The sequence below is a fragment of the Mercenaria mercenaria genome, chromosome 1 (genome assembly GCF_021730395.1).
Source record: "Mercenaria mercenaria strain notata chromosome 1, MADL_Memer_1, whole genome shotgun sequence".
NCBI classification, from domain to species: domain Eukaryota; kingdom Metazoa; phylum Mollusca; class Bivalvia; order Venerida; family Veneridae; genus Mercenaria; species Mercenaria mercenaria.
In genome coordinates, this window is record NC_069361.1 from 18,330,778 (window position 1) to 18,355,267 (window position 24,490).

A 24,490-nucleotide genomic window follows, 5' to 3' on the forward strand; every position below is an offset into this window, starting at 1 on the left:
GAGAAAACGTGTGTTTACAGAGAGATTCTCGCGCTCACGTGCTGTTATAACACCTTTTATGTATGCTCGTTCCGTGGCAAAGCGTAAACGTAAACGTATTACGGCCACAAAACGGATAATTCAAATGGAAATGACGTCAACGTGAAAAAAAAACAACTCAGATATTCTCGCGCATTTCAGGGAAATTTGACGTTGAGGGAAAATGTATTCATTAATTAGTTTTTTTTTTTTTCGCGATTTCTGCTAGAATAGCGTTAGCACATGTTCATTTCGTGTTATAACATCTTCAAAATCCCTGCGGATACGTTTGTACCTTCGCCCTAAGGGCTCGAGCACCAATCAATCCCTTACAGACGTTTCCGTTAGGTGGTCCCTTTATGTTAGTTGTACTGTATAACATTCGGCGCTTTGTGTTCATAATTCGCTTTGCTTTGATTATTCTACAATTTCTAGAAATACAGTGTGCAAGAAAATTAATCTACCACTGGTTGTAGGAGCAGAAGTTAAAGTCCGATAAAGCTTTGTTCACCTTCAAATATATATCTACAGTTAGTGATTAATAATTAAAGCGCGAGCTGGTATTCATCTTGAAACAATTGGTAAGTAAACGCACCACATTTACAAGATTAGAACCTCATTTTGCTCCTGAACTCTACTAAGCTTACCACTAATTTTAATATTCCTTGGTTTCTCATTGACATCATTTACATCTACTGTAATATTATACAACGCTACTAAAGGTGGGGACCCTGAATCAATCACTTCAACACTAAGATTATACGTTGATTTTTCCTCGTAATTTATTTTGCAGTTGTATCCAGAGTCTTGCGAACATGATTTTCCGGCGTCTGCAACCTGAAAAATATAATCTGTACAAATATATCCAGGTTATCTGACGTTACTACCTTTTCGAACTTCATATATCTAATTGTTCGTATAAGTCTTAAATGTTCTTTGTTCTTGCTTTAAAATATGACAAAAGTACATGAAAATACCATAAAGCAATAACGTTTGTTGTGTAGGTAACCGTTAAGATCTTACACATAGCGCTTAGTATTCGGACGATAAACAAATATAATGACAAATTCGTCTTTTCAGTAAGGTAGCAGTAAAGAAATATAGCTTATTTATACAATGTACTATTTATCCACAAGATTATGTAAGGACCCAAAATTTACACTGATATATTTTTAAAAAATATTCTATATGTAAAAGAACTTATGGAAGGCATACAGTGCTTTCTCTAAATGGTAAAAAGTTAAAAAGATAAGTATAATATAAACATACTTGTAGCAGATTTCCATCTATGAAAAAACGTCCATTTCCATCATTTACTAATATCAGTCTATGTGCCTGATTACTGTCCTGGTCTATTACAGTAATACTTCCTACTGTTGAGCCTGTAAGTGAATTCTCTGAAATCTAAACAGAATAAAACTGTTTTATAACTCCATCAATCCCTAATATTCAGATGATTGAAACTTACAAGCCCAAATTTATAGGTAAAAGTACAGAAATGCAAAAAGATTTTGTTTGTTGAATAGTCATGCAAATGCATGCACACATAGATACTTTTTTATTAACCCTTACCCTTCTAAATTTCTATAATAAACTTATCCATCTTTCAATTTGGACAGTACCATTAACTGTTAAAAGGGGTGCTTGCCTTAAAGATACTGACTGAATGGCGGACAGTGTAGATCATGATCAGACTGCTAGGATGTACAGGCTGATCATGATCTACACTAGTCGCAAAGGCAGAATCAATTGTGTCCAGCATGATAATGCTTAATGCAAGATGAGCTTCATAGTTTAAAAATAAAGGCAATATATTTTAATACATCATGAAATCTGTTTATGTTTTTTTTCTTAAAAATGACAGGTCTAGTATTATGTTCTTAAAATTTAAACACTTTTAGAAATTAATGTAATAAATGCAGTAATCAGAATTATTTTACACTGAATGCTTCTCAATGCAATATTTCGAAAGAGAAAAACGTTTAATTAAATGTTAACCTGATTAGACGAGAGTGTAATTCCCGACGGTTCCTCGTTGATGTCTCTAACAATGATAGTAAATAACTTTCGAAATGAACGTGGTGGTTCTCCAGAATCTGTGACCTCTATCTCTATTGTCAAGTTTGAGTGCATCGTTTCAAAGTCAATATCAGCATCTGCTTTTGACTGCAAATTTGTAAGATATGATTTATATATAGGAAGCAATCTCAAGCCTCTTTAATAAATCGCTGGTCTGTCGGAAATCTTTAAAATAAACCAGCTACCAATTTTAGAGGTATAACTAGGTAAAACTAGTTAGAGATATGTCTGTAACAAAATACATTGAACAAATCTCTCTCGTACCATTTGATATTTTGAAAATGGCTTAAATATTACCAAAGTATATTATTTTAAATTTACATTGCAACAGTTGCTTGTTGCAATGCACCTATTTTCACAGCCTTGGGTATAGTTAAATCACGCTTTATATACAAGGAGCCTGCTGTTTATTTATTTTATTTTTTACTGTTTCTGCGATACGCAGGGTCCATAATCTCGGATCCTCTCTCTAAACTCTGGTTTGGTCACTTCATTATTTTTCAATTTTGGCCAAGTCCATTATTTTAACTGTGTATCATACGATTATTTTCATGGAACTGTGCTCTAAAATATCATTGAAGGTTCAATAAAACATCGTCGTATGAACAAGCGGATGGTTATAAATTGTGTTACATATCATAAGTGCATGTCTGCTCAACCCATGGCTAGAGGGCGTGGACGGTAGCATCCATTTACACTACCGAACAGGCTCATTGAAACCAAACCTGCAATACTTTCATTTTGTCGTGTTGAGCGACCTAGGGATATGATATTCCACTTGTTTCTATTATGGAGAAGGACCTTTATATAATACTGGCACATCCAACAGCATGATATAATTTAAAGCCAAAATTAATAAACAGTTTATCACTAACTTACACCAAAAAGATGGTTATGTACGAAAAACTATTTCAAACCTTTAACACGTTTCCGTCTATCTTGAAGAGTGCGCTCGTGTTTGACAATATCTTATACGCATGATTCTGGTCAGTATCTCTGTCAACTGCAGTAAGTTTTGCTATTACTTCAGATTTTGAGTTCTCTTTCACATGTATCTCATCTGTGGATATGCCGTCTATTATTATATCCTAAACATATTTAGAAATACTGCTAATCATTTCATTCATCATAGTCATTACTGTATGTACAAATGTTGACTTTATATCACTGTAAGACTTGAAAATGTTGCTTATAAATATTTGAGTGAAAAAATATTATTTACATAGAGAAAACTTATCCAAAAGCAGGTATCAACAACATTTTATTTAAAACAGGCATGCAAACGAGTGACCGATCACTTCACTTTAGAATGTAGAACATTTCTTTTCAAAATTCTTTACCGTTGGTTTGAAGTTTACGTCTAGTATGTTTATATCCAAAGTTTCTGTAGAAGTTAATCCACTTTTGTCAGTAACAGATAAGGAAATACTATAAATTACTGCTCTGATGGCGTCTAACTGGTAAGTTAAAATGACGTTTACTGTGCAGTCAGTTGCTCCGGTAAGTGACTGTAAGAAAAAAAGGCAAAGCACTAATCTAACACGGCTCGATTTGATTTCCTGTTAAACAAAGAAGAAAATCAAGCTCTGTATATCCTGTGATAAACAACGGTTGACGCGCGGACCGGTAAGATGGCATAATGACGTCATTTATGACGTCATATTGCCGCCTGACGTCCGATACATTACTCCTCGCGTAAATGAAGTCCAGCATAATATTTATCAAAATATACCAATAAGCATGTCAGAATGAAAATAATCAAGGCCTTCTTGTGATTTATCGTCTAATTTACCACGGTTCATCGTTCAGATGCTTCAGTATTTAACCACTCGGGCGTTCAATTCCTACGCATCTGAACTCTGAACCGTGGTAAATCAGACGATAAACCACTCGAAGGCCTTGATTATTTGTTAATTAATAGTGTAATTGACGTTTACGAGAGGTTTTATACTTATAAATTAACACTGTGAAATCTAACTTTCTGGGAGGCATGCACGAGAATTCGAAATATATGCATTTACTGTTCTAAACACAATATTATCTGACATGTACATTACCTTTGGTCCTAAAAATTCTTAGTTTTCCAGCAAAAATCGGTGACAAAAATGAGAGTATAATGATTCGGCTTTTGAAAATTAACCTTTCATATAAGGGTATGAAAAAAGTGGTTAGCTCGGACATAACTTTTCTTTAATGAATGGAGTTTTGTTCTTTCATCGCACTTGGTTCAGCATACACTTTTGTAATTGTTTAAAAGGTTGAAAGAGCCAAACACAGCATGAATAATCACTAGACAGTGACTCAGTTTTAGATACGATAATCAGACTGGTTCTTGATTCTAGTAATCAAGATACAAATAAGGGATGAAATATTCCAATAAAAAACGATAATAAGACACTTTTAACGACGTTCAGTTCAACACAAAATCCTTCAGGCTGTGCAAAAGTATATATGGCAGTACGTTAATAGACAGAGAAGAGAATTACTCAAAAGATCAAAAACCAATGGACCTTACCATTGTTTTACATGATGGCGAACTTATAGAGAACGTATCCGAGTTGTCCATTAAGGTCACAGTTAGATCTTCTCTAGAGTCAGGATCTGATACAGCATAGGTAACAACATAATCTCCACCATCTGTATCTTCCCTTACTGACAATGCCTTGGTTAAGTTGAGAAAAACTGGCTGTTCATTTACATTCACGACCTGAATCACCAGCGTTTCTTCGCTCTGGTTAAAATAAAATATCTTTCGGTTGCAACTTAAAATTATTTTTACTTTTTCTGTTTGTCTAGTCTGGGCAGTCTTCTCTCTGTTAAACATCGTTCATAACATCTTGAGGATTAATTACGCCAGTGCTGTATAAACTTCTTTATTTGAATGCAGATGCAATAGTTCTACTTTTCGCTCCCGATCGACTACGACAGCTTTAAATTGACAATATCATTTATATATCCAGTGTAACATACTTCGGTCTCTTTAATACTTCAGTAACTATTCTGCTTGTTACAAGATGTATTTTGGATCAGACGCAACGGCGTCTGTGTGATAGAACGTGACCCGGACGTAACCTGGTATTATAAATGTACAATTCTAGGACTTGTCAGACGGTGGCAAGAGTCTGTATCATGGCAGATGTCTACGGCATGGTTTGCAAGTGATTCAACACTTGAACGTGTGACATTATGATCATTACAACAAACATGCATTGTCGTTAGAAGAATAAAACTGGATATGACCTGGCAGAATTTTATGAAACATTTAAATAACAAATGTCATTATTGATATATGTAATGTAGAACATTAAATACTATGTATTCTGCAATTTAATATTCAAATTCCAGCTCTTGGTGCCACTATTAATCCTTATATTACGGGTACTGTTAGGTAAATTATAGAATATAAAACTTATTCTTAAACGTAAAAATATATACACATGTACCTAAAGCTGAAAATGTTACACAATTAACATTTAAACGGACGATTTGCTTACATGGAAATTTTATGAACATCCCTATATCATATATAAAAAATAATTTGACTTTTGTAATTTGGATCTAAAAAGAGGCTATACTTCCGGACAACACACAACCATGCTCGTAGAACTGTTCTACCTCTTCTTGTTATGCATTTGCAATAACCTCCCTGTGCTACAATTACGTAATACAAGACTTTAGACAATCTGATTGCTCGGAGGCCGCCATTTGCAAATCAAACATTTGGTAAGAGAATATAATATGTTTGCCTTGAGTAAATGTTTAAAAAAATCAAGATATAGAAGTTACGAAATGCAGTCTACTTATAGGTCTATAGATCATAGCAATAAGGTAGTGCTTTATTTACAGAAAGATCACATTTTACATGTTCTTTTCCTTGTTGTTTATGTGATCTGATGATGCTACTTTTTCATGTCACACAAAACGTCCTTCTTAATCATATATGTAACATAGATCAGCGGGTTTAGCTATAGTTTGCAAACGTAAGCCAATAAACATGTAGGCTCAAAATGGCAACTGCCTTAGAAGTTGAACATATTTCAAAATGCAACATCTTTATTTGATATTCGTAACTTATATTATCGTGCAATGTTTTACCAGGTTAACTACAAATGATTAGCCTCTATTTACTAAAGGTAAACTGTCAATGGAAGGTAAACTGTCAATGGAACTGCAAGCTGCCCTCGAACATAATCATAGAATGAAATAGGCAGGCATACTAACTCTTCCTTCTGGGTCACCATCATCCTCAGCCAAAACAACAATTCTATAATTATTCAATCTTTCATAATCCAATAAGACCTTGGTAGCTAGTTTGTTCCCGTCCTGTATTTCAAATACGTCAACAAAATTCTGTAGTGAATATATTACTTTGTCACCATCGACGTCCCTAGCGCTTATTGTTCCTTTGAAAAAATATGTATATGCACATGTATTAGTGCTTAAAGTATAAAATATTGTGATAATAAAGATAAAGACATACTAAGTCCTTAAAAGTAATTATGGCAGTAAATACTTCAAACATTTGTCGTGACTATGAAATGTGAATTTGCTCTTAATCTCTTCTACTTTGAAACAATGGTACTTGCCATATGCAGCCTTTAGTTACCAATAATAAGCCAATGATTACATATATGGAAAAGTCTCTATACTCGCTTATCACTTTATAAAGAAGGCATGAATTGTACATTAACCAAATACCTATGTATGTTCCCGGTGGTTCATTTTCTTTTATCATATTTGCATCGATTCTTATATCAGTCGGTGGATCATTCGTGTCTTCAATATCTATAATAAATCTGTCTTCTCTTTGCATCTTTGGTTCGCCATCATCTAATGTGATTATTTTTACTGTAACACTCTTTTCCTTCTCATAATCTAACAAACATGTAGACAATCCACACAGCTGTGGAGATGTTCTGACCTGAATGTTTCAAATTAAACTTACATATCAAAATAAACTATAACACAAATGAATAATAAACAGTCTTCTAAGTATCAATTCTGATTACTACGTCTGAAAACTTAAAAGCAAATACTACCTGTCTGTCAATATTTGGTCATAAGGTCTACTAAACAAGCCCTCACCACACGCCCTCCACCGGTGTGAATGAATTGTTCGTTATTTTATAAATGCACTATCATCTTTAACTAGACTATAGTGTTTTGTATTGAAATAATTCAATATTTACCATAAGTGTATTTCCGCTAATCTGAAATCTTCCGTGCGAATCATCAGACAGTGTATAAATGAAATGTTGTTTCTCTCCTATAATTTTGTCAGGATCTGATGTTGTTAATTTTCCAACTACTACACCCTCGTGACTATTTTCTTTAACCTGTTTATAAAAGTAAACTTTAATTAAATAGTACAGAAATAGTTAACCATTAAATATAAGATATTGCAACAATTTTCCGTGATATCAAAATGTGATAATGTGGTTCAGTATCATTTGAATTTTACCCAGCAGAAGTTATAATAAAACCTGAAAGTGTAACATTGAAGTTAGGAAAATCATTTTTGTCTAATTCATGTAAAAATCGAACGTGAAGCGATGGCCAATTGATTTAAGTGTCCCCGTTTAACCCGTGAGGTCGTGGGTTCAAGTCCCACTTGGGCCACGACCACGTCTTCTCATATGACATCAGTGCTGCTTTTTATAGGACGCTGTCGAGAGAGGTTTACATAAGCTTGAAGCTTCATCCCAATCGAGCTAAAATAATTTAGTATAAACTATTACATGTAAAATTTAAATCAAAAGTGATAGTTCGATCAAATGTCTAAAATGTAACAATAATCACTTAATCATTTTCTTTATAGCAGCTCCAAAAAAAACTTTTCAAAATTTTCAGAACTTTATATAAGTATTTCTAAAATATACCTTGTTGTTTGAAAGCAGTGTTGAAGATGGCGGCTCATTTATATCTACAATTTTCACAGTTACGTCAAAATGAGCAGTTTGTCTCGGTTTACCGTCGTCAGTGACCGATATAACTAGATTATAAGTATGCTGGCGCTCGAAGTCAATAATGTCGGCTTTTGATGTCTGCGGAATAGAACAACTAAGTTAAAACATAAAACAAGAAGTATAAACAAAGTCTGATTTGTGAAGAAACATAATTACTTGAACATACACGTTAATAAAATATGCATTCATTACTTAAAATCAAGTGCACACTGAGAAACATCCGATCAACCAGTCAGGATAAAATTTAAACATCATGTCTAAAATATTCGATTCAAATGTAATATTTTTCTAAATTTCTTGTTCAACCTTCAGTGAGCTTCCCTCCAGCAAGAAAGCTCCATTGGCAGAGTCGACAAGTTTGAATTGGTGTTTATCTTCTTTATCGTCATCAATGGCCGAGAAATCTCCTACTTTAAAATTTTGTTTATTCTCAGGGACTGTTATTTCCTGAATCTCTTTGCCATTGAAAAGAAACCTCTGTAAAAAATAAAAATAAAAGACTTCTATGTATTCTACGTGGGTTTACTTGTAGCCGTTGTAAAATATCAGTTATTGTTATACCAAATACTACATTTTATCCTTTTACAAAAATATATATAAAAGACAAAAATCATTTTTACATTCAGGCCTAAAATGACCAACCTTTTAACACTACCTCACTTCAAAAAGTATTTAATAAAATACAAATAGTTTTCCGTTTAATTCAACAAGGGATGCTCTATTTTGAATAGAGCACAAGGTTTGAATCTCGGGTGATGCGTCACAAGCGTGTACATGTATCCATACGTACGTACTGTAACACGATTTCACAGCAAGAAGGTAGCGTTCTTTGACCGTGGCTTTCCACGTTTATTTTTTATTTCTTTTTTTTTTTTTTTGTTTCTATTACTTTCAAAACTATGACCATAAGTTGAATTTTGGTTAACTTGTGAAGTAAAACGCCTAGCCCCTTGGAATTTTAGATACCGAGTTTATATAAATGTGCACATTCATCTATTATCGTTCATACTTACAGAGGGCGGGTCATTCATGTTAAGTACTTCCAAGCTGACGTTAAGAACTGCTGCCTCACCAGCCTTGTCAGTTGCAATTAATGAAAAGTTATGAAATTTATTCCTCTCATAATTGAAAGCTGTTATCATTGATAACGTCGCTGTGCAGTACATCTGGTGGATCTGCAAACACAACAATATTTACTAACCGCAGCTTTAAGGGCAAGTAAATCAAGGACACATTTTCTGAACTATGCACCCTAGGACTGAAACAAGACAGGGGGTAGTACATTTATGACCCCTACCAAAACTGATCGTTATTCGAGGAAAAAGTAAATGTTTCAGAATAAAGCACGTATATCCTAGAAGTTTCTGGATTCTTTCCATTGCACATGGAATATTTATACAGCAAAAATAAAGAAGATTGATCACTGGCAATAAGTATTTGAAAATGTGAAATTTTTGTTACATTTTCAGTATGTCAGAGCTATTTTCTCAGAATTTTTTTTTCATGTGGATTTCGAATTTTATATCATGACTTCTATCAAGTATGTAATTTTCTATGTACTTACGTTTTTCAGGGTAAAACCAGTTTCTCATGAAATATGATTCAAAGCCTGATCCCATCCTGGGTGCTCATGTTTAAATACAAATTGGTTATGCATTATAGTGACAATACATGATAACCTACACTAATAACTGATGAACATGAAAGAGTATACACTGAAGTAGTTCACGTAATATTAAGAAAAATGAGCCGCGCCATGAGAAAACCAACATAGTGACTTTGTGACCAGCATGGATCCAGACCAGCCTGCGCATCCGCGCAGTCTGGTCAGGATACATGCTGTTTGCTAACGGTTTCTCTAATTGCAATACGCTTTGAAAGCGAACAGCATGGATGCTGACCAGACTGCGCGGATGCACAGGCTGGTCTGGATCCATGCTGGTCGCAAAGCCACTATGATGGTTTTCTCATGGCGCGGCTCAATATGTATTTAGACATATCTTTAAATGTATAACTGCTAACCATTTTTGTGCAAGAGCTCGGCGACAGCAGGAGGTTATTTAAATCTGTTTCCTTTCTCCCAATGGAGATATCAACAACATCAGCAAGATCTTGGTCTTTAACCATAACAGTACCCAGGATACCTACAATAGTGTGAGAAATACAAATAACCATATTTACAGAAACTCCAGTCCGGTCAACCTTTTACATATTAAACAGTGCAGGCAGTTGAGAAGATAATCACACAGTTGCTGTTCAGCCAGATTCAACAGAAGGAGCAATTTATTTCTAATTGGCTGTGGTATTTTCTGTATTCTAGTAATGTTACGTAGGAATAGAAATAGTGGGTTACTTGTATCTTGATCGCAAAAAAAGTTTAAAGTTTACATTTCTTACAGTTATCAGAGTCATTTTAATAAAGATCTTAATGTAAATAAACTCACCTTGAAGATTTTCTGGCACACGAGGTGCATTTAGATTATAAGGATAGACACCATTTAATGATGACACTTGGAGCTGAAAGGGAGCCTCATTCACATCTCCAATCTTCAGCTTCAGGGCTGAAATAATCTAAATAAACAAGAAAGTTTACTAAACTGATATCCCACTCCGAAAGGGATAATGGTTTCACTCTTAAAAACATTCTCTGCTTACAAAAATTTATATCATTTAAAAACTGGATGTAAGTTTTGTATCTTCGTCTCATTTCTTACTCAAGTATCTAACAGACGCTATTGAGTAAAATATGTTTTATGTTTTAAGTTCGTTTGTAGCAATGACCTTGACCCAAGCAAACCAAAACAACTGACGGAGCCATCGTTTCTATGCAAGATATCTATAACTACAAGGTTAAGTGTTGAACATTTGACTGAATTTCAGACGTAGGTAAGCAACTGGAACAATTCGGATCCTATTAATGGATATGAATTTCCATATTAATTTATCAGAGATCGTAGATTGGTGAGCCATGGAGAATGACATTCATGTAACAAGTCTAAATAATACTTGCAGTCAATGGTGGCGAAGCATCATCAGTCGATTCAACCTCAATTTCAAACAATGATTCGCTTTCTGCTTCATAATCAAATGTTTTACTGGCGGTGAGATGGTCTCCGTCAATGCTGAATAACCCGCTGGCATCACTAACAATACGATATGTGTAAGTCTGATTCTCATCCTCGTCGACACTCACTAACTTCACAAGTGGATCACCTGATATAGAGTTTAATAAAAATTGCTTTATATATTTATACACGAGCGTTTCTGTGATCTGCATTTGGGTATTTCGTTACCTTTATGCATGTAAGGGATTCATCTGGTGTCTTAAGTTTTATATACATTGTTTTGTAATTCTGAACACATGGATTTCGGGTTTTGTGCATCATAAAATGGTTTAAACTTCCCCGTGGTGCTTTCTCTTTAACCGTCCCAATGCATTGCCAATGTTGTTATATCTACGTTGTGTATGATATTGTCTGCAAGACTCCCATACATACATTTATATATACACAGCTGTAGGGTTTTTGAGGGGGTGGGTGGGGATTATATCTTTGTCTTTTTGAAAAGGCAATCCAACTTCATCTCCATTAATATGATCATCACTCATCTTGAATAATATCATAGTTTGTCAAAGACACATTAACCAAAAATGCTTTCGAACTGCAAACATTTGAACTGACTGATGTGAAATAGGCATGCTTCTATACAGTTGGAAAGATTTTCGACATTTATAAAGTTTACTAATTCGTCAGTTAAATTTAAATGTAAATAAAACCTTAAAAGATCCCATCAGAGGTAATGAAATGTGCAATAGCTCTCACGCCCTCTTGCATCGGCTTAAGCGAAACTCTAATACACATTATGTTAAATGGACACTATGATCCTAATAAAGACACACAAAAAATATAACAACACTGAATCCAAGTACGGGAGACTTTTTACAGCTGCCGCACGGCACTTAAAAATTGCTGTTGTGATAGTTAATAAAATCTGTACAAAAAGATCCTTTGGAAGCAAAGAATGTAACCAAGAGGAACCTACCAACACGATATAGAGGTTATACACGCCTTTGGAATAGTTCTAAGAGGGTCTAGCTCAAGTGAACTATTCAACGCTTCGAGTCAGTATCTGTATACATGTACATTAAAATATGGTTGTGTTTTATATTGTATATCTGGTATGTAAGAAATGTTGATGAAATTGGGAATTACTATTTATTGGCACATGTATGACGGGAGTCGCATTACAATATGGACGCGTTACACGTCCCGAGATATAATTTAAGAGTGCGTAGACGCCTCTTGAATAATTGTGAGCGCCTAATAAATGATTGTTATATCATTTTGATTTTTATTTAAAATAGTACTTCAAATATAGTTGCACTCTATCTCGGCACCTGTATGACGCCAAATGATAAGTCGACATGACGACAATATTGTCATTTGTAATGATAATTATATGAATATATACATGACTTTTCACTTTAGAAATTATCTTTATAACTACAGTACTGTCATGCAATAAAATGTATTTTAGATCGTACTTGAATAATACTGATTTTTTCCTTGCAGAAGTTCTTCCAGTTTTGATTCTTTAACACTGTATACAATACCGAAACAATTTGGAAAATTTGAATGAATATCAGAAATTTTTGGCATTCTTTGAGATATACGGAGACGAAGAAACGAACCTGGTGGAACATTTTCAGGAAGCATGGCTGGAATGATTTTGACAGCTGTCTGTCTGTCATTAACATCACTAAGATAGACAGGCACTTCAAATAATGACGACATGGGTGGGGTTCCGTCATCTGTGACCTTCACATTGACACGATGCTCTAATCTCCATTCCCTGTTCAGCGCACAGTAAACCCCTCCATCAGTAGCACAGAGAGGTTGTGATTCTTGAAGAACCTAAAATTGTATTAGAAATCGTTGAATTGCTATCTTTCACCGAATAACGATTTTTGTCCCTTGGGATTAAAGGGGAAGTAATTCAAATTGTCCGTCTCTAGCATCATTACTTTCAAAAGAATAAGGGAAGCAATTAAAAGCATAAAAGTTGCATTTTCTCTCATTAGTTAGTATATGTTTTACATACCTTCAACAGAAAAGTTATCAATATATATAGAAAAGAGGGGATGATATTACAGTTATTGAAGAACAACAAGGATACATTTCAAACGTTCCAAAAACGACAATACGATTCTAGCGCAAAGAAAATTCTTTTACTGTCATCTATAATAATGGTTCCTTCTAGCAGTTGTAAAGTAATAAACAAACAAAATTTGAACAGAAACAGAAATATGAACAAAAATGGACATAATTCGTTAATTATTCAAGAAAATTTTACACTTTTGCCCTCGGTGCTGTTTCTAATTGTCATCCAGACAATATATCAAATTCATTACATTCCTTTTCACGGTTATAAAGTTACTATAAATAATATTTAAAGACAGTACCTAAGTTTTACAAAACATAGATATGAAGTTTTAATGCTTTAAAATGCATCAAATGTTCACATATTTCTCATATGATATTTCAACAAAAGAGTTGTGCGCATATAGACATTTTAATAATTAAGTACTGGAATATAACTTAGATTTGGTAATTTTCGCGAAATTTTTATTTTGCCTTTTGATAAACAACAGAGACATTTGCGTTGATTAGAATTCGGACTTCCTGGCGGCTTATTCATCTGGAGTGGATAATTTTAAATATCCGCGGGTGTTAAGAATTACGCTCTTTTCGCGAATATCAACGAAAATAAAATCGCCGCGAATATTACTCACTGCAGTATTTTTCACTTAATCCATATTGCCGTGAAACAGTCCGATGAAACACTGAAAGCCCGACAGAGACTCAAGCTCAGGATCTGTCAAACCTAAGGCTGTGATATTTGACCTTCATTTGTGACCTTGGCCGTTGACAGGCACATCAGGGACATTTTTTTCTGTATGTTGTCTCAATGCAAATGATCAATCTAGCCAAGTTTAATAAACAGCCTTTGATTTTTAGAAGATATTGAGTGGACACCAATCAATTTCACCTTCAAATGTTATCTTTATATGAGCCGCACCGTGAGAAAACCAACATAGTGCGTTTGCGACCAGCATGGATCCAGACCAGCCTGCGCATCCGCGCAGTCTGGTAAGAATCTATGCTGTTTGCTAACGGTTTCTCTAATTGCAAAAGGCTTTGAAAGCGAACAGAAATGATGCGCAGGCTGGTCTGGATCCATGCTGGTAGCAAACGCACCATGTCGGTTTTCTCATGACGCGGCTCAATTATTGGATGTGTATAGTAGGGACTGGAGCATGGTTTTGCAAGTCATCAGGACGAGATGGACATTGTCACCTTATAGTCATAGATAACCTTTCAGGGATTTAGATGTGGAGCGGACACGAAATCGGAGTAACGGACCAAAGGACAGCGTGAAAACTATACTCCTCCACCGCTCATGGGGTTGTGATGGTAATAAAGACATTTTAAATCAAAGAATACACCTAATTGCAAATGTTGAATTGTTTGTCGAGTCCTGACAGTAATGTTAAATATTTCATTGCTTAAAGCCCTTCTAGCATTATGTTTAAATATTTCATCGCTTAACTCCTAAGAGGACAAGATGTAAAGTCGGGTTCGTAATACATATCTCAGATGGTTGATTCGGGTTCAAAAGTCGGCAGTGATGTACATAGTACATATGAAAAACAAATATTCTGCCTGAGATAAACAAGAAGCAAATAATTTCTGTTCATATTCTGTAAAAGACAAAGCCATAAGCTAAATCTTTAAACCAAAGAGACATGTAAGGATACGATACACATGCTGAAAGGGATTGTCAAGTGAACAGTGTTCTAAAGATACCTTCAAACATGTTTGTCCATTCTCGTCGAACGTTGTGAACTTTTTCTGTAGAGAATTTACCAGTGTAAATGTCAAGTTCTGGCCGGGGTCATCGTCTGTGCCACTAAAGCAGCCAACGACTGTACCTGCGGGACTATTCTCCGGCACGGTATCAGGCTCAAGCTGTAAAACCAAGCAAATAAGTATTAAGAATATAACCACCCATGAAAATTGATACTCCTCTAAAATAGAACTTCATTTTCGAGTTACACAGTTTTGAGACTTTCAATAATATTCTAATTTAACCTGTTCATTAATATCATGAAGTTTCTGTGAAGACAAAATTTTACGTATGTCATATATATAGTGCAATATTTGATTATTGTTGTACTGTATGGTGTCAAGGAAATAAGAGTTCTTTAAGGAAAATAATGAAAATTCAATGTAGAGCTGCAAGAATAATATTGAATAAAACGTTCCAAACAAGAACAAATGATATGTTAAAAGAACTTGGGTGGATGTCATTTAATTAAAGATGTAACTTCCACCCGGGATGTCTTATTTACAAAGCTTGCAACAATTTAGCACCTCCATATATCTCTGAAATCTTAACCTTTTCCAGCAATGAAACATATACAGTCTAAGATCTGCTGCTCATAATGACATAGTTATACCTAAATATTTTACAAATTATGGTAAAAAAACACATTTGTTACAATGGTGCATATGTTTGGAATTCAATACCAAATGAAAGAATCCCTTTGTTTATATCAGCTGAATCATAACTATGCCATTATGATATAATTGATTATTATAACTAATTGACTGCCTAAATGAAAATTGTATAAATGGATAATTAAAGGCAATATCTATTTTAGGGGTATTTGTCTAAGAATGAATGTGATATTGATAAGGATGAATGTGATATTAATTAGGTTATGTGATAGTGTAAATTGTATAAGGTTGTTGTTGTTGTTCAGAAGGCCACATTTAAAATTAATTAAGATGCATCATTTGTACTTTGTACTGATCTATATCTACATGTGCTACCTTCTATAAATAAAGATGTTGTTGTTATTATTATTATTTATTATTATTATTATTATTATTATTACATTCAGACACTGGAAATGTAGAATTATAACTAATCTCACAATAATATGTTTATTTGAGCCGTGCCATGAGAAAACCAACATAGTGGCTTTGCGACCAGCATTGATCCAGACCATCAGCGCAGCCTGGTCAGGATCCATGCTGTTCGTTTTTAAAGCCTATTGGAATTAGAGAAATTGTTAGCGAACAGCATGGATACTGACCAGTCTGCGCGGATGCGCAGGCTGGTCTGGATCCATGCTGGTCGCAAAGCCACTATGTTGGTTTTCTCATGGCGCGGCTTATTTAAAAAATGTCAAACCTTCACGGATGAGGGCGGGCCGTTAGCATCCAAAACTTCAAAGGCGAAAGTCTCTTCAACATATTCCCCTTCAATGTCAGAACTTCGAAATGTGACATTCCATCTTAAATGTATACAATATAGTAAGACTCACAAGTTAGTTATTTTAATTCCACAGAAATCGTTAAAACAAATTATTCATAATCTATTAAATTTTTATGGTGTTGAGAGACAAGGATCACAAGACGTTTCTTTCAGTGTAGGAACAGCTTTTCATTATTTGTTGACTGCATTTACAGCTTAGGAATTTGAAATATCTTTGTGTACATTTTCTCTCTTGTTTTTCTAAATGTGTAAACGAACAAAATGATCAAATCTAAACACATGTATGCACAAAAGGTGCTACTTTATTTCTAATGACCAATCAACACTACAAATGTAGAAATGAATATTATGTTTGGAGAGACATTTGTTAGAACAAACTGACCACTAACTTAAGACTTTGATATAACCTTTTACAAAGCTTACGAACAACATGGTAGGGTAACTAATTATCATAACGAAGTGATTTCATTATCTCGTGCATGCAATTGTCCTATCACCTGTCCGGTGTCTCCTCGTAATTGGCAGTTCTTGTGAGGCATACTCTATTTTCCTTTATGTAAAACCGTCCTGTATCATCAGCTGTTATATTGTAGGAATGGAATTCAGATTTTTCATCTTCCGATGTCAGTGTTGAGAGATGAGCGAAACATGTGTCCTGAGGTGTGTTTTCTACCATTACTGTCTCGTCTATCGTGATCTAGAAATACAATAACATTTTTAAGAATGGCAGTTGTAGTTAAAACTAACCAATATCAATTTATTTTTAAATAGTTAAGCTAAAAGCGTTAATTTCAAAACGACTGCATATATGGCAAGTCTGGTTAACACGATGGAATAAGAATTCCTCTATACTGCTGAAGGATATAAATGAAAGAACTTTTGTCAGAACAAATTGATAAATGAATCGAGATTTTAACATAATCATTTATAAAACATCTTTTTAAATTAAAACACGTGACGTATACGAAGAAAAAGAAATTGTGTATGATTTTCTGTAACTTACAACAAACAAAAAGAAATTATATATGCTATTCTGTAATTAACGTCAAGTCTATCTATTATCCATACCCCTATAGGAGGTTTATTAGGTCTGAGACAGTATATGTGAGTTTCCGTCCACAAGCCATCTTCCTTGCAGCTAATATTCTGCGGTGACCCTTTAAGGACCCAGTCAGTATCAGCACAATAGGCGCTGCATGTTTGGTTAAATGTATAGCCCTGTAAAATAAATCATAGTCAGTAGCACTTCTAAATAATACTGGGAGAATTTAACTATTTATATGAAGGCAAGAACTATGAAATAAATGTACATTTATGTCTGTCTGGTACTGGTAGCAAATATTACCGCTTTTACTTCGAAGTGATTTAAAATGATACTGAGGTATCCATAGCAGCTTAACGTATAATTCTAACTTTACTTGTATTCTCATAAATAAACATACCAAAGTTGATGAATGTAATGTAGTTATATTATTCTCTAATACTCGACATCAAGAAAAAAAATTCTTCTAACTTGAATATGTTAGGAGACTTCATAAAAAACAGCCTGACGCAGTTTATTCAAAATTTCAATATGATATTAAAGGTACCATTGAACAACTGAACTTCGGATATCTACAATCTATTGACTGTCTATGTGTTTTCGGACAGTATTCCATTCTCGGCTGAGGACACGTAATCTCTGAGCACGTGATATTGTCGACGTTCATCCGGTAGCCAAGCTGGCAACCACAAATCCCATTAAAACAAGTTTGTTCGCACGGTTCCTGACAAGACCGAGATTCCTAAACACCAAAAAAAATGAATACATTTGATTTATACGTATTACTGCGCTGAAAAGTCTGCTGAAGGCAAGTGATTTTGCCTTTGCGACTACTGCAGACCAAGGTCAGCCTTCACGGTCTACACTGTTCGCTATTCAGTCAGAAAATGTTCAGTGAACACCCCTTTGAATGATAATTGGTACTATCCAAACTGCATGATGGATCTGTCCATTTTAGGAATTTAGCAGGGTAAATTTAAAAACTCTTTTAATTAATCAAATAATAATCTTTCTAAATATGAGAAAAGCAGTTACAGTCGCTCCGCATCTTTTGTTACGTCAGTTCTTGCATGATTCCGAATATTCAAAGCTATTCTGAATTAATGACCAACCGTTAAATTCGGACATGCAGTGCCGCCACAAACAGGGTTAGAAATAAGACTTCTGTTTCTGTATTCTGTACCACCTTCACAACTTCGAATACAAGTGCTCCATTCACTCCAGTCTGACACCTGAAATAATACCAGAATTTCTAATTTTACTGACTTAAAAGTGAATCTCTTTTTATTTAAATTAAAATGTCTGAAGTCAACATGTGTACATAGACTTTTATTGATATCACTTTCCTAAGTTAGATCTAAATTAACTTTAGAACTACGCGTTTACAAAAAACAACAACCAGTTTTCTGTAAATAATATGCAATTGTGGTGCACGCATAGATACAAGAAGAAATTCCGTTACATTACCGTACAATTTTGTCTTGCAGAATAAGATTCACATGCCACTTCTTCGTACGTGTGTTCACTTTCACACTCCCCTCCACAATAAGCTGGAGAGATCATTTGCCTGCTCCTTGAGACGACACCATCGCCGCAACTATTCGAACACATGGTCCAAATGCTCCAATCAGTGAACTCGCAGTTTGTGACGTCAGTTACCAGGCAACCACGGGATTCTACAAGGTCGGATGGACATAACGTTCCTCCACACGATGACCATGATTCTATAGATCGTGTGCGGTTACTGCAGACAAATGTTTTCCATTACATAATGATTCAGGAAATGTTGATATTTAGATATTGTTTAAATGTGTAATCATTCAGATGACTTCATATAAGCTCCAGATCTGGACATAAATAAAAACAAAATATAGCTATAACGAAACATGCTATAAGAATCTTTCACTGGCTGAAGGTGAGGATGGAAATATCTGGCTCGAGGTTAACATTTTGGCGGAAATGAGGCTCTGTCGAGTTACCGCAAAACAGTTACCTGAGAGCCGCACCTTCAGCTATTGGTAGATTCTTTTTCTTGCATGCCGTACTCTTTAATAAATAGAAAAAAAAGTATGTAAACTAATGATTTTCTTTTGAGCACTAGATTTCTATTTTATTATGGTAGCGAACAAATTTACGCATTCAAGAAATATACAGGCCATAACATGAAAATAAGTGTTTCACATAGTCATGTACACCAAATTGTAGAATGATGGGTATAGTGATCTCTAGATCAAGGTCCGCGACTGTGGGCAGTTATCAAAATGGCGGCCATTGCGACAGGTCATTGTACTTTTAGGCAGAAAATGATATTTTTGTACTTTTTTATGCAAACATACTGGAAAATAAAATGGTATACGTCTGCGGTACAAGAGACAGACATTTCATTTATCATTATGGTAACGACAGGTCTTTAACGTTTATCAGTTTACGTTGGTGACACATCTGATTAGAACAAACTGATTTAGATTTCCCAAACATAGAAGTTTTGTATAGTGCCCCCAAAGGATTCAACAGATTTCAAAATTAACTGAAAACCGTGCTGGTATCTTCCTGGTACAATAAATGTCTGACTCATCTATCAGAGACGAATTCCAATAAAGAAAGTTATTTCCAAATTACCCATATTTCTGAGAAACAATTTTGTCATACTGTAGACAGAAATCCGTAACACAGAAAAGTGGTTTGTCATAAAATCCGTGACAATTTAGAGACAAAATTCTATTGGGTTTACTTGTTGTTTACATAATCTGTTCAGTTCTTTCGGCATTATATAACACTACTTAATCAAAAGTACAGACACATTAATGCCTACTTTCGTTTCCGACATAAAAATCGTTACCAAGGCTCCTCGTTTTCGATAACGATAATTAGCACAAATATCGTCCTGAAAGCCAGAAATCCTTTACCAGGGCTGCCTTACCTCGACATCCCTACGCATGTCAATGGGTCATTAGATAACCGCTTTTGCATGTCTTTTTTGCGGTTACGAGTTATGTCTTTGTGTCCAATGGTTAAGACTGATTTTAGTGCATATTTTTTACATTTGTTTCCAATGATTAACTTTATTCAACACATTCATGGAGGAATAAAAGTATCTACTTTATTTTCAATAGTTATGAGTTATGTCAACCTGCATATCTTGTTTCAAATGGTTAGGAGTCCTGTCAGCACATGTATATGTGTATTTACGATGGCAACAGTTATTCTTATCTATGCTTTTGTTTTCAATGATTATTAATTAGCTCAGCAAAGATATACCTTTGTTTTCGAGATAAACATCGACCTCCTAAGCCAAATAAAAAAATATAGAGAATAATAGGTTAGTGCCGTAGATGAGAAAGTTTATCTGGCGAGAAGGAGGAGGTTATCGGGTGAGCCGAAGGCGAACCTGATAACGTTCGGAGCCGAGCCAGATAAACTTTCTCCATCTTAGGCACTAACCTATTATTCTATTTATCTTGTCATTAGATCTACTTCATTTTACGATTTTTGGCAATTCATTTTACAAAAATAAGTGTGCGACAACCGTTTTAATGACGTCATATTCGTAATGACGTCATTTATATAATGACGTAATCACCGACAAAATCGCAATAACTTCGTTTTTGTATAAAAACTCATTATTTGACCACTCATTTTTTAGTTCTGACATTTCCAACACAACGGTGATGGTTTCAATGCAAAATTTCTTATGACAACAATATCGATCATAAGGTCACATGATCAACTGACCGTATATCACTGGTCACATGATCAATTGATGGTATATCAAGAAAGATATACGGCACCCTGATATCGGGTCGAAAATACTGCAAGTGACAGGATAAATTATTATTCAACCCTTTTCCTGTATTATTATGAGTTGCGCTACGCTGGCTTAGAGTGAATATAACTCCACCATGTTTTAAAACCACATTTCTTACCAATCTGTAGGGTGAGCCCGTGGCGATAAATATGTTTTCCTAATAATATACCATTCTGTAAATTCGAAGTAACAATCCTTGTAAAATTTAGGTGGAAAACGGACGATAACTCAATAAAAATGACCAAGATGGCGTTATTTTCTGTCGTCATTCCCTCTCCTCTTATTGTCTCCTTTTAGTAGAAATCTACATGTATGTCATATTTCATAATATTCTTTCGACAACTTCAATATTATTTTGAAGTATATCAGTGGAGGTAACTTGTTTAAAAATGTATTTGTAAACTGAGCACTTGTCACATCCTCATACCGCAACATATCAATATGAGAAATTTCGTGTAAATAAATCGATAAATGTACTCCGAATTTTTCACCATTTGCATGTTTCATAGGTTAGCTTTTGTTTAGAACTAACTGTCAGCAAAAAAGTAAGTACAACAAGCAAGATAAATCATTTTTTATTCAATGACGATAAAGCGACAATCAATAATTCAATATCTCCTCACTCATTGACCTTGAACTGACTCGTCTGGTTCCTGAAATAGACCAAAAGATCGATCCTAGAAATAGCAATAATTATTATCATTAACATTATCATCATAATATATTATCATAAGTTAATACATCAATAATTTGAATTATTTATCTTTAAATTGATGTATTGTATCAGTTTCCGCGAATTTTAAAGCAAAGTTAAAGTAATGACAATACTGCCATCTACATTCGCAAGATACTATATATGTTAAATTGAAACACTAATTTAAGGTAGTTCTGCACATTAGGATCGATTTTTTTCTACAATGTAGAATTTGATTAAACTCTGATTTTTAAAAAGTTCGGAATATAGGCCTACTAAGAAAATTCAGCAAATAAAAAAGTCGTGTGCTTGATTTTTTGCTAGACTGATTGGAAAAATTTCGACCTCACGCAAGTTTTCATAATGGGAGTCTATGGGAAAATCGCAACTTTCATAACATTTTCGCGAATAGAAATTTTTCTACAATGGAGATTTTAATGAAACTTCTCACAGTCGTAAATAAATATATGGCCTATAACATGGTGAAATAAAATGTATAGGTCAGTATGCTTATTTTCGAGATATTTGGCTATGATTTAAGTGAACTGCCTATTTCAATCTAATTTTAAGACATTATTTTGAATTATTTAAGGTGTCAGATGTTTTAATATCATATTTTAACTTTAGAAAGATAGTAACAGTGTCATTTTAATAAATTTACTCACTGGTTGTCATTAACTCATAAACTGATTTTTGTTCCCGTACGCCGAATCCAGGCATTATTCAACGTTTTCAGGATAAATGACGTTACGCCATCACTTCCGGTTTATCAAACGTGCAGAACTACCTTAATAGCAAATTGGATAAGAACTAACCAGGAAGTATGCAGCTCACTTTCACAATACACCCTCATGATGCCAAAAGCTGATCCACAGTCATCGTCGTCTTCAACAAGATTAACTGAACGTTTGGGTTTGTCTGGCTTTGCAAAGTCGTCGAGTTTTAGAACCACTTTTGCTAATTCAGACTTCATATTACTTGTACGCTGTTCCAATTTTAGCACATCTTGTACAGCATTGCTAATTTTTGGATGTAAATTATCTCTTTGTGTTTCGATATTTGCATCAGATCCCTCTTCACACTGTTCCCCTGCCATGATAAGGGTACTGGACCGCTTTTCAACATCATTATCATTTACTCTGTCGGCCATAACATTGATATCGTCTGACCTATCTTTACAGGATGCGTCGCTTTCCCATCCTTCTTCGTTTGCACAAGCTTCTTCGCTGTCATCATCACTGTCTCCATCGTCTTCACTAGTATCACCGTATTCCACATCTGTTAAAGCATTTCTCAGGTCTTCAATCTTTTGCTTTATCCGTTCGCCTTCCTCTGTTTTCATTTCTTTATTTGACCAAACAACTTCTCTTTCCATTCTATATTGCGGGACACAGCTATGTTCACCACAAGTACACACACTAGGGTTGAACTCCTTTGTGACAACCATCATCTTTAGTGGTGTTGGTGGCTTTGGAGGTCCTAAAAATTTGGAACACAATGCCTTAAGTACATTTTGCCTTTAGAAGAAAGAAACATTGTCGTGTCTATAAATGTACGCACGCAAGGGATAGACTTTACTCGCAGGACGAGTTTCCTGTTCGTACGCCGTGTCCAGCCTTTATTCTATGTTGTCCGGATAAATGACATTACGACATGACTTCCGGTATATCAAACGTGCAGAAATACCTCAAGTAAATACCAGTGAAAAAATGATTCTAATTAAACGAACCATTATTGAATCAGAGTAAACTCCTTTCTCATTGCCATTTATTAGTAAAAGAGTCTTGTTGGAAATGTAAAAAAAGACAAGTATACAAAGAGGACTATTAATAGTGTCGTGTAAATTTGGAACAAATCCCTTGAAGTTATCCATATCAAACGCAACAACATTTTATTATTTCCTAAATATTTTAAGGTTTCGACTCATTAACTTAAAAAAAGCGCAAGTTATATGTAATAGAGATTTATAAATACATATATGTCAGGCTAGTGAAAGTTAATGCATGTGGCAAAGACTTGTTAAAAGAAAATTGTATGGGTTTTCGTGACAATCGTTACATTTGAATTTTTAAAAATTCCTCCAATATGCACTTTTTTCTAAACTTTTTCCAAATAAAACATCCAAGTCTATCGACGTTTCTATTTATCTTTTTGTTTGTTTTTGTATATTTTTCTCGATCGTTCACAGTGAAGGAGATGCAAATGGTTTGAACAATATATACGGCTCGTAGTTTTGCGTTCTGATTGAGCGATAAGTCATTCAAGAAATATTTATGTATAGATGTACTTACTGTAGTGAATATTGTAAAGCAGGTTCGGCCTGTACCAACTATCTCTGGGATCTGCCATTTTCTGTTCTGCGTAAAAATTCCGAAACATTGTCTGTGTGTGTTTGTATTCTTTAAGACTGAACCGTTGCTAGCGCCGCTCTGCGAACGTTAGCGTCATATGACGTTACTTTATTGTCGACGTAATAAACTCGACGTTACAGCGTCATTTTATCCCGCAGTGATTACCTCCCCTAGAGTCTCCTTTATTTTTAG

At 34.6% G+C, this 24,490-nt stretch overlaps 2 protein-coding genes across 2 annotated transcripts in view; both read right to left on the reverse strand.

Moving 5' to 3' along the window:
* LOC123524194 (protocadherin Fat 4-like) overlaps positions 1-20,376 on the reverse strand; it is a 63,653-nt gene extending 43,277 nt beyond the window's left edge. The window contains 24 exon segments of the mRNA XM_053517995.1: positions 666-855; positions 1,288-1,422; positions 2,017-2,184; positions 3,015-3,185; positions 3,438-3,605; positions 4,613-4,852; positions 6,319-6,500; positions 6,796-7,018; positions 7,287-7,433; positions 7,977-8,141; positions 8,370-8,540; positions 9,077-9,238; positions 10,086-10,207; positions 10,508-10,624; positions 11,070-11,276; positions 12,754-12,966; positions 14,881-15,091; positions 16,323-16,425; positions 16,904-17,103; positions 17,475-17,624; positions 17,996-18,190; positions 18,561-18,680; positions 18,916-19,192; positions 20,369-20,376. Of these exon segments, the coding sequence (XP_053373970.1) occupies positions 666-855; positions 1,288-1,422; positions 2,017-2,184; positions 3,015-3,185; positions 3,438-3,605; positions 4,613-4,852; positions 6,319-6,500; positions 6,796-7,018; positions 7,287-7,433; positions 7,977-8,141; positions 8,370-8,540; positions 9,077-9,238; positions 10,086-10,207; positions 10,508-10,624; positions 11,070-11,276; positions 12,754-12,966; positions 14,881-15,091; positions 16,323-16,425; positions 16,904-17,103; positions 17,475-17,624; positions 17,996-18,190; positions 18,561-18,680; positions 18,916-19,192; positions 20,369-20,376 (4,045 nt within the window).
* Positions 20,377-21,812: 1,436 nt separating this feature from the next.
* LOC123545758 (uncharacterized) lies at positions 21,813-24,372 on the reverse strand. The gene is made up of 3 exons (XM_045332067.2): positions 24,239-24,372; positions 22,763-23,426; positions 21,813-21,906 (listed from the first exon to the last, which is right to left on the reverse strand). The coding sequence occupies exons 1-3, from the start codon at positions 24,324-24,326 to the stop codon at positions 21,873-21,875; spliced, it is 786 nt and encodes a 261-aa protein (XP_045188002.2). The 5' UTR covers positions 24,327-24,372; the 3' UTR covers positions 21,813-21,872.
* Between the last annotated feature and the right edge of the window lie 118 nt (positions 24,373-24,490).

What these genes read in the sequence shown, in the direction of transcription:
- LOC123545758 (XM_045332067.2), bottom strand. Translation starts at nt 24,326, where the DNA reads ATGTTTCGGAATTTTTACGCAGAACAGAAAATGGCAGATCCCAGAGAT. An exon ending in GCTTTACAATATTCACTACA is followed by an intron (nt 23,427 to 24,238) that starts GTAAGTACATCT and finishes CCAAATTTTTAG; the next exon opens with GACCTCCAAAGCCACCAACA. An exon ending in AGTGAGCTGCATACTTCCTG is followed by an intron (nt 21,907 to 22,762) that starts GTTAGTTCTTAT and finishes GGTCTATTTCAG; the next exon opens with GAACCAGACGAGTCAGTTCA.